Raw genomic sequence first — 19,500 nt, forward strand, 5'->3', positions numbered from 1 at the left:
CCCCTAAAGCCTCCTCCAGGCTAAACACCTCCAATTCCCTCAACCACTCCTCATCATACTTGTGTTCCAGACCCTTCAACAGCTTTGTTGCCTGTCTTTGGACACTCCCCAACACCTCCATGTCCCTCTTGTAGCTTCACACAGCACTGAACATAGCACTGAAGCTGAACACAGCACTCAAGGTGTGGCCTCACCAGTGCTGGGTACAGGGGGACAATCCCTGCCCTGGTCCTGCTGGCCACACTATTTCTGATACAGCCCAGGATGCCATTGGTCTTCTTGGCCACCTGGGCACACTGCTGGCTCATGCTCAGCTGCTGTCGATCAACACCCTCAGGTCCTTTTCATCCAGGTGGCTTTCCAGCCACTCTGCCCCAAGCCTGTAGCTCTGCAGGGGGTTGTTGTGGCTCAAGTGCAGCATCCCGTACAGTTGGCCTCGGCCCATCGATCCAAAGGGCTATAGGTGTATAGATAAGGGATACATACACCATCCTGGCTGTGAGTAGGTTGTAATGCAGCACTCCAGGCCGTGGAGGCTGAGCCCTGGCTCGGCAGGGCCGGAACGCGGTGTCGGCGGAACGGGAGCGCTGCCGCAGTTGCCGGGGAGCCGCCCGGAGCGAAGTGGCGCTGCACGGCGCGGCCCATGGAGGCGGCGGAGCGCACGGAGGCGGCGGCTGGCGCGGCGGAGCGCGGCTGCGACCCGGCGGGCAGCTCCTCCGCGGGCGGGCGGGAGGCGGGGGGCCGCGGGGGCTGGGTGGGGGGCGCTGCCTGCAACTGGATGGCGACTCACCCCACGGTAGGCCCGGGCGCCGGGAGGGGCCTTCAGTCACTCGGGAGGGGGGACCCGTTTTTCCGCCCATACCCGGTTCCCCGGCCCCGCCGTGGCTTTGAGGAGGTGATGCCGAGCACCCCGAGGCCGAGGTGACGGGGACGCGTCTGTCCCGTCCCATGTTCCGCGTCCCACCCCTCCTCCCAAAAGGAGTGCAGGAGGAGGAGATTTTAATCACCGTATGCCGTTATAGTGGGCCCATTGAGGTGCTCGTTTGCCGGCCCGCGAGGAGAGCCGGTGGAGTTGTTGGGGAATTCCGGCTTTGGTAGGAGAGGGGGTCGTAAATGCTAAAGTCCCAGCTGGAAAACGTCTCTCTTAAACTTTGTCTCTTAAACTTTGACTTTATTTTTAGTCTGCTGAAAACGTGGAGGTGTTTGGTTTGGCCGTCATCTTATGTTGATGTGCGGCAGCAAAAATAGCCCTTCTGCACAAACCTAGATCTGTTCCAGAAATAGTTGCTGTTCCTCACTGATTTGTTTATTTGACTTGCTTTCTGAAGGGCTGAAATAGGAGAAATGTGGAAAAAAAGAGCCCTTAGGATAGTGTCAGAGAACAAGTCCTGTTTTTAATTGTCTGTTACTCCTTAAAATTGTTTTCCAACTTATAGCTCTGCAGATTCTGGGTTTAGACTGTTCACTCTTTTTATCATTTCTGCTTTCCTTCATCAACATTACTTTTTGGGTTTCAGTTCACAGAAATGATGTCTCTTGATATATCTGACAGTGCTCAAATCTATGCTGCTTTTGTGGTATACCTGGACCTCTTAGAAGGTAATTCAATGAAGTGACTGAGCAGACATCCCTACAAATGTGTTTGCCTTCAAGTGCTATTAAGTTTGTGCACTAGCAGGAGCTTTCCTACAAAAGTCCTTTGGGTTCTTTCAGGAGCTTAATGCAGTGATAGTTACCTAAGAAACAGATGGTGGTTTGATGCTGAATATTTCTATCCTGTGCCTCCCTGGAGGCATAAAGGCACATGGTATGGGAAAAAAACAAAAGAGGAGTAGAGGAAAGAAAGGGACATCGAAAGGTAAAGTTGCAAGTTCAGGGGTTGTGCTGGTCATGGTTTCCTCATTTATGGGTTAAAGTCAAAGCTACTAAATCAGAGTGTTTCACTAAGAGTACCATTTAGTAAATGGCTGATGTATGCTGGCCTGGTTACTGGAAAGAGCAAGGATTCCTATGGTAAAGGAGATAATTTGGAAGCCTGGCTGCAATAATTATGTTAAATGTAATGTAGTCTTCTGCTGTCATGTAAGAGTGGAGCAGTTCCATGATGAATAAACCTCTGCCTGCGATTTTTCTCAGGTTGGCTTTATTGCAAAGGGACTGTGAGTAGGCAGGCAGCCAGCCTAGTAAAAATATTTTAGTTTCTCTTGGAGACTGGGGCTTCTCAAGGGCAGGGAAGTGAGGGATTTTACGGGCCAGAAAGCACTGTGTCTGTTATTGTTCTACTTCTGAAGAAACTGCCTTAATAGGCTTTAAGAAAAGGCTCCTGTAGTGCTGCAGCAAAAAACTTTTATCCTTGTCCCTTTGAGCAGAAGGGAAGAGCTGTGTATTATCATTAATCATGCTTTTAGCACCTGCTCCTTCACAGTTTAAGGTAATGATAAAGTCCAAATTAGCATTGCAGTTTTATGCTGCAAATAACTAAAACCAAGTGGTTTTTATCTTCTTGTTGCCCTTTACAAACAAAGCTTTGTCAGACAGATCCATATTGACCATCAATCAGTGTAACTCTGGAGTCAGCAGACTAATACTGCTCCTGTGGGTTTCTCTAGCAGGGTTGTTTCTCACAAAGGGAACTTGGTGGTTGACTAGGGTAGTTGTCTCATGGGAAGCATCCTGTTGAGGAGAGGGAGGGAGAGCAGAACCTTAGATGTTAATTTAAATAGGAAGTTTGATGTCTGAATGATTGAAACTTGTATTTTGTGTTCCTGTTTCTTCTCATCAATAATAACCCTTCCTAGGGAGAAACTGGCCTGAAGTGAAGCACGTTGGAGTAGCAGAACTGCAACTTGTGTGTTTACATGCGCGTGCAAAAGAACAGGACAGCCTCCAAGTGATGGTGCCAGTGCCTGCGCACATGTCGTTAAGCCACGAGAGGTGAGGATGTGGTCAGGGTTTGGCTTGCCTTGCCAGTAAGATAAAATGAAGAACAGATATATTTATCAGGCTGCTACTGACTTTGTCAAGAGGGGACGGGAGAGGAAGCAGTAGAGCATCAGAGGAAAGCAGTATCTCAGCCTGTGAGCAGAGTTATTTTGGGTGCTGCAAACACACGTGGGGAGTTGAGTTTGGTGTTTTACCTTTTTTAAGCTGCATCAGTCTCTGCTTTTCCCTCTCTGAAAGGGATGATGTCAACTTTCCTGCAGCTACTGACTCCTGATAAGGAAACACTTTTTGTATTTGTTTAGAAGTTGCATATGCAGCAGGAGATAACTGTGGAGATCAAAGTATGTGTTTGAGAGACAATGTTACAATGCAGGACCTTCACAGCTTGTGTTTTGAACATTCTTGTACTGCTTGTCTGTAGTCTGGGAATTCTAGCACAACTTTTTGTGTCACTTGGCTGTAAAATACCTAAGAAGAAATAAATCCTCTCAGGCCTGTCTTAAGAATAGTTTCGAAGGTAAAATTTGTCTGCTTTCAGCCTGAAATTCTTTCTTACCCAGAATCTAATGTATAACTGTCCCATGAGCTGTGATTTTTACTTGCTTTCCTTACACATGCAAGACTAAGCAATCCTCAAGTGGAAGACAGCACAGCCATGACTTTGTGATGCTACAGGTATTTACAGCCTAGAGAAATTCCCCTTCAGTTATTTTACAGTATATTTTAACTGGCCCTTAGAGCAGCCTCAGACACACAGTATGATTTACTCTGATAATGGCTGCCTTCTCTTGTTGGTGTTTGCTGTTCTTTCCTATGATGTCCCTGAAGACCTGAACTATTTCAGCTGCATCATATGGTGGTACATTTTTCAATTTCTTCTGTTCCTGCTCTTTCTAGGAGCATGTGCTCAGGGCTGGCTTTACAAGTCTTGCTAGTGTTTGCTGTTTCCTCTTGCTCTGTGGGCAGCAGCCTCACACAGTAGTAGGTAGCTAATGAATTGCATTTAGCAGACATTTGTGTGTTCTGGGAATGATGATTTAGACATGCTTTGTTTTTTCTTTTTCTGCTTTTTAGGTTTTGGAAGTGCCAGATTGGTATCTTGCAAACAGACTTTCATTTTAATTCTGCTGTGTATTTTCCTAAGACTGTATGTGTGAGGGGGAAAAATGACTTCTTGATGGATTTGAGTACTGTCTTCAGTTTTCAGATAATTGGTCAGTCACTCTTGTGGGCTTGGTCTTACAGAGAAATAGGGTGTGATCTCCATAACAGAGGAAAGCTGCTGAGAGGTTTTGCAGGATGAAATGCTGAGTCATTTGGGCTCCCTGCAAGGTGCAGATCACACTGTCTGTATATGTGTGTGTGTGAGTGAAAGGGACACATATTTTCACAGCTCAGACTAGATTTTAGGTGGGAAAAGAAAGCAGCAAATTAGGATATGTGATCTTTGAGAAATTAGGCCTATGTGCTGTGTTGTTGTGCTTGTTTCATGTAGTAGGTTTCCTCCTAGGCTGGAAACTTTGATGCTTGGCATTGGATCAATGCCAGCAAGTATGTTCTGATTGGCTTTTAATGAGGGTGAGGTGTTGCACTGCATGCATGTCCTATCTTCTACTGTTTCATTGGAGCTTTTCATTTGGAGCCCCTGAACTTGTTTGTACTGTGGTGATAGTGTTTGCTCTGCTCCTGGCACCGGTGTGGATGGAATCCATTACTGGAAGGATGTGTATGAGAGAGGCAAAGAGTGAATGCGTCACATTGATTAAAAGTACAGTTTGTGACCAAGTTTTGCTACAGAGGCACTACACAGAGTGTATTGTCACTAAAATGAGCTGAAGGCTGGGCTGTAGTGCTGGGAGTGTCCATTAAGGCCTGTACGTGCTCAATACCTGCAGCTGCTGTCAGGCAGGAAGATCGTATGTGCCCGTGTTTGTGTTACTGAGTGTGCATGTACATGCTTGGAATTTCATTAGCAGCTCACCACTGATCAGAGGGGCCTGGTCTGTCTTTGTAGAGAAAGGACAGCATCAACACCCTTGGCTCCTTTCCTGGAACAGTAGGCCAAAAGCAGGGGGTGTAGATGGTAGCTGTAGCTCAACGGTGCATAGCGTAGAGAGAAGCCATTAAAAAGGCATCCTACAGGAGGACTTGGGAATAGTTATGCTTTGTTCTGACAGTGATGAATGTTTTGTTGCTGTAATTATTGATAGCAAGAGGCTTGTTGGGTATCTGACAAACTATATTTTCTCACTTGACTTACAAGCTCTAGGTTAATAGGAAAGCTTTTGTGTTTAGCTGCTTTGCAGTGTTGTTCAAAGCAATGCTTTGGATTTTTTAGTTACCTACTGAAGGTAGAGGAAGAGGTATGAGTACAAGTGAATGCAGCTCACTTAATGCTGAAAGAGTTGAGAAGGAAGCTGGGAAGGTGAATGGGTTCAGTCCTCATTGCCTGGTCTAGGAATGTGTCAACTGCAAAAGTGACTAGCAAATGGCAGCACTTATGAGCAGCATTTCCTTGCTTAACCAGTAAGGCCTGGGAAGGGGCTGCAGGGGTGATTTTCTTCAGCCAAGCTCTGCCTTCTCAGGTGTCTCATGAAGATTCCTACTAGAAATATGAATGCCCAACAACAAAAAAGTCTGCTCAGTGTTTTATTTCTTTAGCCTGCTTCGTCATGTCCAGTTTCTGCCTGACAGTTAACTGCTTAAGGCAAAGGCTGTTCTGCTTATTAAGCTCACTGTCCACTTCTGCAAATGACTTGATGGAAGCTGACCATCCTGTGTAAGGCTGCACAGTAGCTCACTGAGTCACAGAATTACAGGGTCTGGAGCAAAGGGGACCACCAGTGCAAACAGCAGTCTTGTACAGACTGAGAAGTGGCTTCCTACTGTGCCTGCATGCTCTTAAAATGAAGATTACTGAATCTTCTGTGAATAAAGAGCTGGAGAATAAGATGCAACTTCTGTCTTGTTTTATCTCCCAACCGCACACAGCTGACTGAGGTCTGAAGAACCTTGTGTTTGTAGCCTTTGAATTTACCACTGATTCATACTCAAAGGAGGAATTTGTAGGTCTGTTGGCTGGACTACATTTGATGTTCAGTGCTGCAGACAACATCTTTGGGGAAACCAAGTACCTCGTTGTTGGTACATTCCAGAAGGATGGCTCCCCAAAGGGGATGCAGCAGTTAAATACAGGTAGTCCTGTTTCAGAGCTGGCAGCATTGACTTGCATAAACCAAGGTGTAGGACAGCTGACAGTGCTGACAGCTGGATGTTTTGTAGATAGCCTTGGATCCTTCCAAGGACCAGGGAGTCAGATGCTGGATCTAATGGAGTTGTGTTGTCTGTCTCAGACAAATAACATTGTCGAAGCAGAATGTTACTAACACACTGGTATGATAATACACCACTGCTCTGATTTTGCAGTGTTGGAAATGAAAGGTGAAGTCAGTTGCATGAGGTTACGTGAGCTGCAAAGTTTGCTTTTTGACTAAGAGGGAAAGAGTTGTTTTGTTAAAGTAGTGACTTAATTGTGGAAAAAGAGTACCTTAATATTTCATTTGAAAGGTGCTAAGTATCCTTAGAAGGAAATCTGAGTACTGGAATCAATTGATCCTTTGTAAATCTGTAATTTGTGAAATAGGTCTTCCTGTGATCTGAAGTGGCTGTGCTTGTAAGAAGCATTGTTATTTGAATTGCACTGGAGGTCTGACATGCACCTTGTCTTACATCCTCATCATGGTTTGTCAGTAGCTCTTCTTCTATAAGCATTATTTGAGTATGCTCATACAGTAAGTCACACATTGAAACGGGAATCGATGGCTTCTGAGTGCAAACTCTTCATTAATAGTTTGGAAGCGATGGATGTGGCTCATAGAACTGAGTTGGTTGTGCAGTACTATGAGTGAACACCCTATAGATGGTGTATCTTGTAGGGCTGTGCTGAGTGTTTCAGTTTTGCCTGACTGGTTTCCTTTTTCAACTTCCTTGGGAAAAATAAAGACCTTATATTCCTTGGGGTTTGAATTCCTTTTCCTGACCAGTGAGGCATGTGGTGTTCTCTCATAGTGTTATTGGTTTTTCCATTACAAACCTGTAAGTTTCTTCTAGCACCCCATGTTCCTGGAGTTTGGAATCACATCTAAAGAAACAGCGGTGGTCATTTCTGCCTCCTACCACCACCATGTTCTTCCTCTCCTGTGTTTTAAGACACTGAGTTAACCAAGCTGTAGCAGTGTCTGGAGCAGCGTTGCTGTGCTGTTTTTGTCATGCTGGCCAAATCCAAGGTACTGTGCCTCATGGGAGGCTTCCTCTGCCTTGGTTCTCTTGTCACAGGTCTGCCTGAAGACGTTTGGTACAATGGTGCACTACGATGCACAGAGGCCAACTTGTGTGGACTCTCCAGCCCTGCCTTGCATGGAGGGGAGGGAGCTGTTGGGGCTAGCCAAGCCTGCAATGAATTATTTATCTAAGTATAAAGGGTAGATTGAAAACCTTTGGCTTTTATGGCTTAAAGTGCAGTACCAGTGGAGCACTATGCAGCCTCTGTCAAACTGTTCTGAGCTTCCAGTGTTACTGCTGCTTCTCAGAGGTGCTTGCATGGGATATGTCACCAAAATACTCTTTTATTTGTTGCAAAACTTTCTGCCTCTGTTCTTTCCTTCGTCATTCCATTCTCTTTTAGTTTTTGGACAGTCAGTTAAAACTTCAAGCTACATCTGCCTGAAGTTCACCAGTTGTGTGCCCGTGTCTTCCCCTGCAGTGAAAAGGACTGGTATCTTGTTAGGAGCAAATCATTAGGAAGGACAGTACAGGTTTCTGATGTGTGTTGAAAACCTGCCTAGCATCAAAGTCTTTTGTTTATTAAAAATGAAGATGAAAGCTGGAAAAATTCCCTCTCTTCTTTTGTACATTGTTTTGTGTTTTAAGCTATTAATTGCAACAACAACAGAAGACCAACTAAGCTCACTGTCACCATTTAGTTTGAATGTAGTAGTAAAGGCAGATGTAGGATGACATTCGTAGTGCTGTTACCTTGTCATGCAAAGACCACTGCAGCTCTTAGGTAAGTTAAACCTGCTCTTGTGAGTAATTCTTTGATAGAAAAAAACATTCCCTACTGACTGTAGTTTGTAGGTATCTAGAAAGCCTTTTCTAAAGCCCACTCTCTGATGTAGAGGACTTAGAAATGCCAGCTCTTTGGATAACAGCATCTTCCTCAATGGTTGGGATGGAATCCTTTTTGTTTCCTGCAATGTGAGTTGAATGGGAGTTTGCTTCCTAAATGAGAACTGAGGGCTTCATCCTGCTTGGTAGGAGCTTGCAGTGAGGATTCAGGTGCCATCATTTTTTAGAGCTGGGTTTTCAAGCTATTCTGAAAACTTTGGAGCTGTATGATCTGCCACAGATCAGAATCCTTATTAAAAACAATCTTTAGTCTTATTCTGTTTATAGGACTTCAATACAACCTTCCAGTGTTTCTTGTGGTGTGTGTATTACTCTAGCTTTTAGCAGTATTATTTTCCTTTCACTGTGCCTTTGTTCAAGTCCTACCTTTTTTTTGTGTGTGGGAAACACTTAAAGCTTCTCAGTCGCCTGTTTGAACATTAAATGGCTTTTCTTCATGGGGAGAGGGAGAGAAGGGAAAGGTGTGGCTTCAGGACTCAGACTTCTTACCCTACACACAGCAGCAAGTTTGACACCCTTTATAACTGGCATCACTTGTATGGTGTAGCAGAAGTGCTGGTCATTAAGGAGCTTATCTGTAACAATTAACTTAGTAAATGAGGTCAGCTAGCTGTGGAGGGGGGAATTGTTAGCATGCAGGCTTCTTGTTTAGGACTTCATTTTAGTGCTTGAATGCAGCTGTTGAGTGAGATGGGGAGCCTAGAGGGCTGTATCTCTTGGAATAAAAGCTTCTTGCCTTGTTTAGGAGGTCAAGCATCCATTCCTTTGAATTTCAGAAGGCCAAGAATGCTTCTGGCACCGTTTTTTTTCCCCCATAGACAGTGTCTGATACATCAAAAACATTTAAAGCCCCCTATACCTTTACTGCAATATTTCATCTTTCTGTTTGTTGCAGGTAGCAAGTGCAGTGACATCAGTAGAAATCCAGATGTTCTTTGTACTGTCCCCTGCTACAGAGAGACTTTATGAACATGCTGGATGCAGAGGCTAATGGTGATGCCTTCAGGGGAGGAGAGAAAACACAAGCATCTGACACAGACTTCCTGAATTCCAAAGCTTATTCCTTTAAAAGATACCTTCTCCCTATTCTGCAGATGTGTTGCACTGCATTGTGGCCAGTTGTGGAACGAGAGCTCTTGTTTTGTGTCTGCCTGTGCTGAGAAATGGGGAAGGGAGGAAACTTACAATTGCAGTTGTAATTCCTTATGGTGAAAGAGGCAGATTCCCCACGTGCAGAGAGCCCTGGGCTCTGTGGACAGCAGTGTTAGCAGGTCATCCTCAGACAAAGCCTTCGTGCTCCTTATGTAAAGCCTGAACTCAGTCACCTGAAAAGTAAGTCAGGGATGCAAAGAAATGGCATCAATCTATTGTCAGGACCTGGCAGCCTTTGGGATCATGATGTGTCTTCCAAGCCTAAGTGCCAAAGAGGGGGAAATAAAGGTTCAGATATCTGTACTTGACAGTATAAGAGGATATCATGAGTGATGGGAAATCTAGATCCTAGGCCTTGCTATTACATCTGCCTACCTAATAGATTAGAAAGAGAAACCATGAGAGTTGTTACAGAAAATTGGAAGGAGCTTCTGCCCTGGCTGACAGGTGACTACAGGGCACTGCCTGGGTCTGCTTTGAGACAGGGAACTGTCCACACTCAACACACGTTTAGTTTGGGTACCAAAATGTTTCTCCCAGGTGGTTGTTCCCTTTTATTTGGCTTTTTACTGTGTGATGGTGTAGCCCTGGCTGGGGGCCGAGTGCCCACCAAGTCTTTCTATCACTTCCACCCCATTCAACTCGACAGAGGAGACAGAAATATAACAAGTTGAGATAAGGAGAGGGAGATCACTCAGCAATTACTGTCACTGACAAAACAGACTCAACTTGGGGAGAAATGGTTTGACTTACTAACAGTCAATCAAAACAGAGCAGGGAAATGAGAAATAAAACCCGAATCTCCTCCTTTGTTCCCAGGACTCTCTCTCTTCCTCAGCTGCACAGGGGGAGGAGGGAGGTTATTGCTAGTCCATTGCAGATGGACTTTGCCCCACTACATCTTCTCTGGAGGGGCCTCCTCACACTTCCCACTGCTACAGTGTGGGGTCCATCCCACAGAGTCACAGCCTCCTTCAGGCATCCACCTGCTCCAGTGTGGGCTCCTCCACTGTGGTCTCCATGGTCTGCAGGGACACAGCTGCCTCACCATGATCTTCACCACAGTTCAAAGGGGAAATCTCTCTCCAGTATCTGGGTACCTCACCCCTATCCTTCTCCACTGACCTTGGTGTCTGCAGAGATATTTTCGCATTCTCATTCCCTGTTGGTGCTGCTGCCATTTAGCATCTGTGCAGCAACTTCTTCCCCCTCTCAGTTACGTTATTCACAGAGGTGTTACCTCAGTCACAAATTGGGTCCACCTTAGAATTGACAGACATTGGCCCTGTCAGCTACAGGGGAAGCTTCTGGCAGCTCTTTGTTTAAAGAAGCCACCCCTGTAGCCGCCTTCTACCAAAATCTGGCCCAGACAAAACTACTACATATTGCTGTTTCTATTTCACATTCGCAGAAGAGAGAGATTAATATCTACTGATTCATAAAAAGATGGTTCTTTCCTCACTGGTTTTCTGTCAGTAGCTGGCTCTTGCCATTAACACCTTACTCAGAACTTCCTCCACACACAAGCTACCCAGGTGTGACAAGCAGGTACTTGCTCTGTGTGTATGTAACAAGCCTGGAAAGACATCAGGAATCCTTTCCCAGGCCCTTGTCACCCAACAGAGCTATGGCAGGACGGATTGTGGTGCTGGAGGTGCCCTCAAAAAAGGGCTGGCAGTGACCAGAGCAGAAGGTGGCCAGCATCAGCACAGAGGTCCAGTGCTTCACTGCTCTGCCTTAAGACATTCAGTCTATTTGTTCTCACTGGTGCCCACTTGCACCCCTGTGGTTCAGCTGGAACTGGTTCACCTGGTACTTAGAGGAGCAGCTCCAGCAGGCACGTCGCCTCTCTCACTGGGCACCCCTTTCTTTCACTGGGAGGCTGTGCTGTGTTTGGGGCATTGCTCACAGTGGGGTGTGTTTCTCCCTGGCCATGCTGATGGTAAGAGGAGTCAAATACGGCTTTTCACAGCCTTAGTATCTCTGTTGCTTGAAATGAATAACTGTATTGTGTTGCCTTATCTTGCATTATGTATGGGCCAGGAGTGAAAGCTAAAGAAAAGGCACTACTGAATTCAGCCAAGTTGAATTAGGAACAGTTCAGAACACAGATGGATACTTGAAAGGGTCACAGGTCTAATAGCTTTCCAGACCACTGCTTATTATCTGACACTCTCCATTTGGCTTTTGTTAAGGGCTCAAAGAGGTTTGGAAGGAAGATGATGATTAAAGTTTGAAAGATGATGCATTTAGAAAGAGCCTTATTTTCAACTGCAGTGCTCAGCTTCAGAAACACGTGTTTCCTGGTGAATGAGCTCTCTAGGACACATGAAGAGAGGGTTATTGTTCCCACTGCATACCTGACCTCTCCCCAGAGCATAACCTGTCCTGGCAATCCCAAATGAGCCCTACCAGAGCAGCCCTTCAGGTGAAGGAGAAGGCTCCTTGTGGAAATGCTTGCTGTGTTACTGTTCTGCCCCTGGGCACTGCTCTCCTTCAGTCCTTGCTCCCCAGTGGGAAGAGTAATACAAGGACTCGAGGAATCACTGTTGTCCTCAACTCTGACCTGAAAAGTAACTGGCATGTAATTCTTAAAATAAGCTGAACAGGAAAAGTTGCATAACTTTGTCCTGAATTTTTAAGGAAGACATTATTTATGCTGACTGTCTTGAAGAAGAACGTTAGTCTTGTGGCTTCTAGTCTAGACAGGGAGGTAGAGAAACCTGGCTTTGCTTCCCAGGTCTTCCACCATCTGGCAGAGAACTGTAGCACAAGGACTGGAAGACTTATCTATACAAATGCAGTAAGTCTTATTTATTTTGTCCCTAATTAAATACCATGTGTTATTCAATTAGAAGGATTTAATTTTTAACATCTAGTGAAAAAAGGTCATTGTGATAGTTAAAGGATGGTTGAGGCATGTGCACAACAGTATGCCTAAACAAAGCTTGGAAGCATATGTTGAGCCATTTCCAGCAGAGATACATGTACCTGAGTATATTACAGAATCTCAAGGGCTGGAAGAGACCTTGAAAGATTATCTAGTTCAACCCCCCTGCCTGAGCAGGACCTCCTAGAGTAGGTCACACAGGAACTCATCCAGGTGGGTTTTGAATGTCTCCAGAGGAGACTCCACAACTCATCTGGGCAGCCTATCCCAGTTCTCCCTCAACCTCACAGTGAAGAAATCCTTCCTTATATTTCTTTGGAACCTCTTCTGTTCCAGCTTGTACCTGTTGCCCCTTGTCCTATCATTGGCCATCACTGAGAACAGCCTGGCTCCATCCTCCTGACACCCACCCTTTATGTATTTGTAAACATTAATGAGATCACCCCTCAGTCTCCTCCAAGCAGAAGAGCCCCAGCTCCCTCAGCCTTTCATCATAAGGGAGATGCTCCACTCCCTTTTCATCTTGATGGCCCTGCACTGAACTCTCTCCAGCAGCTCCCTGTCCTTCTGGAACTGAGGGGCCCAGAACCGGACACAGTTTTCCAGAGAGTAGAGGGGGGGGAGAACCTCTCTCAACCTACTGCCCACAGCCCAGGATGCCATTGGCCTTCTTGGCCATGAGGGCACATGGCTGGCTCATGCTCATCCTGCTGTCCACCATGACCCCCAGGTCCCTTTCCCCTACACTACTCTCTGAGAGTTCATTCCCCAACCTGTGCTGGTACCTGGGGTGATTCTTTCCAAGGAGAAGACTCTACACTTGCCCTTGTTGAATTTCATTAGATTTCTCCCTGCCCAGCTCTGCAGCCTGTCCAGGTCTGGTTGAATAGCAGCACAGCCTTCTGATGTGTCAGCCACTCCCTGCAGTTTCTCAGCGTCTTTGTTACATAAAACGTTGGGTTTTTGTTCAGACAGGTGTTACACTTGTTTTTTCAGTGAAGATGAATTTGCAGGATAAAAAGAGGCTGAATACAAAGAGCAGTGGTGTGCTTCTACCTTTGTGGACTCCTTTCTAACCAGTTGTTTCCTCTTCTAGGATAAGAGAAATCATGATGAAAGCAGCTCTCCCACAAGAGGATCCCGACACCCCGCTGTCAGTTACCTTGGCCATAGTTGAGTCAGACTCCACAGTGGTCTATTATAAAGTGACTGATGGCTTTGTGTTACCAGATCCTCCTGACAGTACTGAAGATGGGGACAATAAACAGTGGAGAAAGAAAAGAAAGAAGCCTTTCAAATGATGCACAGCCTTTTCTTGAACTGCTGTCCTCAAATCCAGGAAGTTATGTATGCAGATGAGCAGGGTGCTGAAGTCTGTCTTCTGCAGGTGGAGCATCGGCACGGGGAGAGCGGAGCCTTGTGCGGCTGCACTGCAGGGAAATGCCATCACAGGGAGGAAATGGGTCCCTCTTTGGGACAGATTGCTCCTGACTAATAAATAGACCTGAGATGTTCCCAAAGCTGGTCTCTCCTTTGTGTCTCTGCAGGTACATAACAAACACATCCTTACCCATATTGCAAATCCTAGTGGAAAGGTACATCTTAAAGGTTTCTGGCAGGAGTACTGATACTAAATGAAGGGCTTTGTAGTTGACGGAGTGTCTTTGTTTTAACAGCATGAGCAGCACTCATGCTACCTCCCAGGTGACATTTCTGAACCCTGACTTTCTTTCCTCTGCTTTTAGAGGAAAGACTTTTCCACAGAAATACTTTCTTTTCCATTTTGCTCCGCAGAGGGAGAACTGACTCTGGCAATACCAGAGGCTACTAGAACAAAGCATAGACTGGCATGATGTTGTCTAAAGGGTGACCTACCATCTCTGTGTAATTGCTGCAGTGTGCTTTCCGTGGTTCCCTGTGATGGCAGTACTTAGAGCTCTCTGCTTAGGAGTGTGACAGTGGGGAATGTTTTGATCTGTCACCAAAGTGTGTCTGTCACCTTCTATGCCACGTGTGGACACTAGCTGTTCCCTGCTTCTTGCAGCAAGCAGGTTTCTAAACCTGGATTTTTTAAACCTGTCATTTCTAGGAGATGGGGTTTTTTTCTGACATAGCTTCTACTTTTGAAACTGAATGCACAAGAGGTGCCTCAGCTAGGAGTAAGGTAAGAGGAAAAAACCTGACTTTGAGCTTGTACAGGAATTTTCCATCTCTTTCACATAGAAATCTTTCTCAGGTTAAACTTAGACTTTTTGGCAATCAAATAGCATCCCAGAAGCAGCTTCTTCAGTACAAAGATGTCTGTGTGACATTTGTGTGGCCAAGGACCACACATTCAATGTTTGAAGCACAAGAGCCTTTCCCCCCCCCCCACCTTCTTAGTTCTTCTGCATGGCTGTAAGAATGGGAGAGGACCCAGAAAACCAAGCTGGAAATGAAAGACATTTCAGCTTTCCTATCCCTATGAATAGAGTGGATGTTTTCATCATTGTTAATCTGTGAGGAACAGGCTGCTGTGTGTGCCTGGGTGCTTCCTTGAGCCTGTGGCAGCCTCACTAACCCAGATGTCAGCAACTCTGATCCTGTCCCTTGCACTAGGGCTATGTTTTAAGTCTTTTTGTTGGTAGTATTTCTGACTGACTGTTAGCATGGGAAGACACTGGGTCTGTGGGCTTCAGTCACGGAGAAAGGCAAAGAAAAGTTCCCCCTTTCTCAGTCCTGTTCCCTTCATGGAGGAAAAACATAACATTCTTTTGGTTTGGTGCCATGCTGCCTTAAAAGAGTACCTGTGTCCAGACTTCTGACATGCTGTGTTTGACCTTAACATTGATAATTCATGTACTCTACTGCTTATTCCATAAAGTAAATCTTACGCCTTGCTAGGCTACATATGGCCAGGTAAATTGTCCTTGTCATCAACTGTTAAACACTTCAGCCCCAATGTGAGTGTGTGCTGGAAAAGAGCAGGTTTTGTGTAAAGAAGGCTGGAACAAATGCTACATATTGCTGGACTCATGGTTAAGTGACACATGCTTAAGCCCAAAAGCAAACTCTTTTTGCACTTGTTTCAGTTTCTGGGCAATATTGTCATTCTGCAGTTTGCTGCATGACTGATACTTGTCCTTTGTCCTTATTTCTGTGCACAGAGAGAGAAGCGTAACTTGAGCCTCCTGTTCTATACACTGAAAACTGCTTACCCAGTCTTCAGAAGTGCAGTTGGAGAAACGATGTCCAGAGGCTTTGATTTCTGCTGTGTGTCCCACTGAGAAATGATTATATAGGCCTTTTTCCAGCCTCCTCAGGTTGTGGTGATTCTTTCTTTCTGAGGAGAAAAAAAAGGGAAGAATTAATAACATCAGTGCAGTGTTTCTCCCCTATGTATGATAATGTAAACAAGGGGATGTTAAATAAGTTCAGAGTCAACTGTGCTGCTCCTTTATATTCCACTGAAGTATTTCTTCTGTGTCAAGTCAACAGCACACAGACCAGAGCCTCTGGTGTTCCAGGCACTGAATAAAGATGGGAAGAGACTTCCTTAGGCAGCTATCAGTTCAGAGCAGCAGCACATTAACATTCCTAAGTCTATGGTGCCTTGATATGCTCTGCCTCAAGTATTCAAATGTTCCTCAGCTTTAAGGGTTTGTGAGATGTCTGTGGAAGTGTGAGCTGGGACATCTGGCCTTGACACCTTTGCATATTCAGCTCTTATTTCAGCCCAGAAGATTTTACAGGCTACATCCTGCCGTCTTTTTAATTTCTGTTCTCCAAGTGTTATTTGCCAAGCCCAGCTTGATTTGTTTTACTCAGCACCTTTGATCAACAGAAAGTCTATTTTAAAAGAATCTCAAGAGTATCATTTTCTAATAGATTATTGTTTCAAGACTTTGGAGAGATATTTGCATTGAAGCTTCCCCACTGGGTAAAGAATGATAGAAAAGCAAAGGGATATTTTGGCACGGATTTGACAGCGAGACTCAATGCCCAGTTACATAAGTAAGTGTCCGCTTCAGTTTATGTGTTTTCTTGAGGCACTACCATCACCCCAACTGTCCTGCATTCAGCCTGACTGCAACCCACACAGAATGCTTGCTGCTGAAGAAACACCAGTCAAGAGCAGGAAGGCTGTCAGGTGCATACAGAGAAGCTGTGGTGGCCAGAGTGGCCAAGAAACATGTGCTGCATGCGCTGCAGCCCACAGCTACCAAAAGCCAGCAACTACTGCAGCTTTCCCTTTCTCCATGCTGGGTAAGCAGCAGCACATGCAGAGATGCTGTGGGTCAGCTCAGCATGGAGCAGGCAGGCCAGCAAAGGAGGCAAGTGTGTCGGCTCCCGGCCTGGTCCTGTGTGCCAGGGCATGCAGGATTGGCACGTGCCAGTGGTGTGGGCCCTGCCAGTGCTTCTCAGCAAGCAGTGACCAGGTGAAGGGGTATTGCTTCCAAACCACACTCAGAGCAGGGTCCTGACCTCTACAAAATGGCCCTCAGCATCCCTGCAAAACAGTTGTGATTTTCAGAAGTCACTGGAAGAAAGACACGGTCTCCTCTTGTGACCCATTCCCAAGCCAGGGAAGCTTTTCCATCAGATCTTTTTCCCTGGACACAACACTGAAATATCAATAACATTACAAAAGCCAAGCAATCTTAAGCTTTTCCATCAGACCTTTTTCCCTGGACACAACACTGAAATATCAATAACATTACGAAAGCCAAGCAATCTTAATCTTTCTCTTTTCTGGGGCAGCAACCCAACAAAGCTTTTTTGTTTCATTTAAAACTTTTTTTTTTTAAAAAAGAAACAGTCTGAGTTCATTAATCACCCTACTAGTGCTGCATGTCCATAGGAATTAGGTGGTTAATAGGTTGTCCCAGCAGTTTTCAGGAATCTCAGCTCCATCAGCTAGCCATAAGTCCTGCCTTCTATAAATGGTCCACTGTTCATCTCCAGCCCTCCAGGGCTGGTTCAGTCCACCATTGTAACCCAACAAGTTAAAACTTCCTTAAGCCATTAGCCAAAGCAAATAAACTGAGATAAATTCAGGCCCTGCTAACTGAACGTTCTCAAATCCAATGGCCTTTCACTTCTGCTTCCTTTAGTCCTATTCTGCTTTCATTTTAATTGTCTCGTCGACTTTGCAAGGCTGAAGCAATAATGTTGAATTCTCCAGCCCATTCAATCCCTTCTGTTAAGAGAATGATGACTGTCTTCATCTCTCTCCCATTCTGCTTTCTCATGAGCTTTCTCACTGCCCTTACCTTCCATATAGCTGCATTACACCTCACATGCCATGATTTTGAGGGACTGGGAGGAACCTGGTCCATCCCTAGTACAGATCCTGCCTCAGCACCCCCAGCTACAGCAGACACCTGGCAGGTGAAGCAACACTGGCCAGGACTGCAAAGGATCTCAGACTATATCAACCAACAGCATATTGCCATGCTGGCAAGTGACCCCTGTGCAGAAATGAAGATGATTATAGAATCATAGAATCATTTTGGTTGAAAAAGACCTTTAACATCATCAAGTCCAACCACTAACCCCACCACTAACCCATGTCCCTAAGATGACATGCTATGAGTAACTAGGGTTTCCTAACTTCAAAACCAGCTGCAGCCACACCTCATGTTTCAGAGTATCCCAGGGAATTGATGTCTTTTCCATTTTCTTTCCATCCTTTCTCTGATACTGGCACTCTGGTAACACTGTGAGCCGGAGGAACCCCAGACTCCACTGTTATCTTCAGCAAACCTGACTGACAGCCCATTTGCTGGAGTGCATTAATGAGTGTTCCAGCTCTTGATTAGTTACATGCTGTGTGTTATCTTCTCCACACCTGACATAATTTATTGCCCTGCTGCTTTATCATCTCATTAATCATGCTTTGTATCCCTACCTAGCTACAGGCTTCTCCCCATATTTCTTGTCTGCTCATCTGAGTTTTTTTTGTGTGTGGCTTTTTTCCCCCTTTCTCCCTGCTGGAGTTATCCTGAGTGCAATTTTTTTTGCCACCATTCCCTGCCCTGCTGGCACTTTTAGTACGTTGCACAACATCCCTTAAATTAAATTACCCTCACATTTATGCCATCTGCCCCACCTGAGAGCACCTCTTGCTTTCCAACCTCTCTGCTGTCACCCTGTGTTCTGCTGGAGTGCCTAGATGGGCTCCAAAGAGCCATCTGTGCTTTTCTCTGTCTTAATCGAGGTCCCAACCGGGTGTCTCAGTTATAGCAGACCAATCCCATTTACCACCAAACATCTTGGTACAATCTTGAGCTTCGTGCCAAGCTCCAGCCTGCAGAAGAGGCTCTCTCTCGGAGGGTGCTGCCTTCATGGCGCAGGGTAGCTGTCACGCTCCTTCCCAGCATCTGAAACACCCAAGTTAACCCCCGTGGTGGATGTTTGCTGGGTGAATCTGCAGGGCAGAGCTGGCCGCGTTTGCACCAGAGGGCGCTGACAGACCGCCGAGCAGGCACCTTCCTCTTCTGGGAAAGCCAGCGCTTTGCAGAGCTCCCCTCGCGCTCTGCTGCCCGCTCATCAAAAACAAAAGGAGGAAAAAAATCTCCAACCCTGTAAGCAGGCACCCCTGTGATGGAAATCCTCCCTGCCTGAACGCTGAAATGATGCTACAAACACGCGAGCCCTGGCTTGAGGGTGAAGCAATGGTGTCTCAATCTGAAAGCCAGACTGGAGGCTCATGGATGCTGTGAGATTCAGTCCTGGATCTCTCCAAACAACTGGATAAAGGTCCGTGGAGGCTGAGGCTGCCCTTCCCCTCCTTCCTGGAAGCTGGGACACTCACACACACAATATCCTTGGTAGAGGACTGGGCTTTTGTCCCTTCCCCACTGTGAAGCTGTCTCATGAGGTGAAGTTCTGTGCCCTGAGCTATACAGACCACAATAACTTGGTTTATAATTTAGAAGTCTGCAAGTGACTTTGCTGTGGTTTTGTATTCTCACAGATGTATGCATTGAAAATCACAGAAACTAAACACATCTGAAGGTATCCTGCCTGTGCCACCAATGCCTGCAGGCAGCGAATACCAAATCCCTCTGTGGGCCCCAGGACCCCTGCCCTCCCCATCCTCCCTCGCTAGCACGCTCTCAACCAGCCCAGCCCAGCACAGCCTCAGAAAGAGAGCTAGATCAGGAAACATTTGCTCTGATGTCTCCTTCCTGACAGGTGAGCATGTCTTCTACATCTCTCCTGGTGTGATACGACCATTCTGCAGGATCACCACTAAATCGGTGGCTGAGATTTTCCATCGGGGCAGAGTTTTAAATAACAGAGTGAAAGAGAACATGATTTTGGCCTTCCCTGGAGGCTCAGCT

General features: G+C 45.9%; 1 protein-coding gene across 2 annotated transcripts; it reads left to right on the forward strand.

Annotated features, from left to right (window-relative positions):
* Window positions 1–454: 454 nt before the first annotated feature.
* On the forward strand, window positions 455–13,692 carry TSEN15 (tRNA splicing endonuclease subunit 15). 2 transcript variants are annotated; one of them, XM_062004206.1, is made up of 4 exons: window positions 455–498; window positions 1,518–1,599; window positions 2,799–2,934; window positions 13,269–13,692. In XM_062004206.1, the coding sequence occupies exons 2-4, from the start codon at window positions 1,527–1,529 to the stop codon at window positions 13,471–13,473; spliced, it is 414 nt and encodes a 137-aa protein (XP_061860190.1). In that variant the 5' UTR covers window positions 455–498; window positions 1,518–1,526; the 3' UTR covers window positions 13,474–13,692. The 2 variants fall into 2 exon arrangements, with proteins under 2 accessions (XP_061860190.1, XP_061860189.1); XM_062004205.1 differs by lacking the exon at window positions 455–498 and adding an exon at window positions 759–796.
* Window positions 13,693–19,500: the final 5,808 nt, after the last annotated feature.

This window comes from Colius striatus, chromosome 10 (genome assembly GCF_028858725.1).
Source record: "Colius striatus isolate bColStr4 chromosome 10, bColStr4.1.hap1, whole genome shotgun sequence".
Lineage (NCBI taxonomy): Eukaryota > Metazoa > Chordata > Aves > Coliiformes > Coliidae > Colius > Colius striatus.

Coding starts and splice junctions, on each gene's coding strand:
- TSEN15 (XM_062004205.1), top strand. Junction 1,600..2,798: donor ATACCTGGACCTCTTAGAAG/GTAATTCAATGA, acceptor AACCCTTCCTAG/GGAGAAACTGGCCTGAAGTG. Junction 2,935..13,268: donor ATGTCGTTAAGCCACGAGAG/GTGAGGATGTGG, acceptor TTCCTCTTCTAG/GATAAGAGAAATCATGATGA.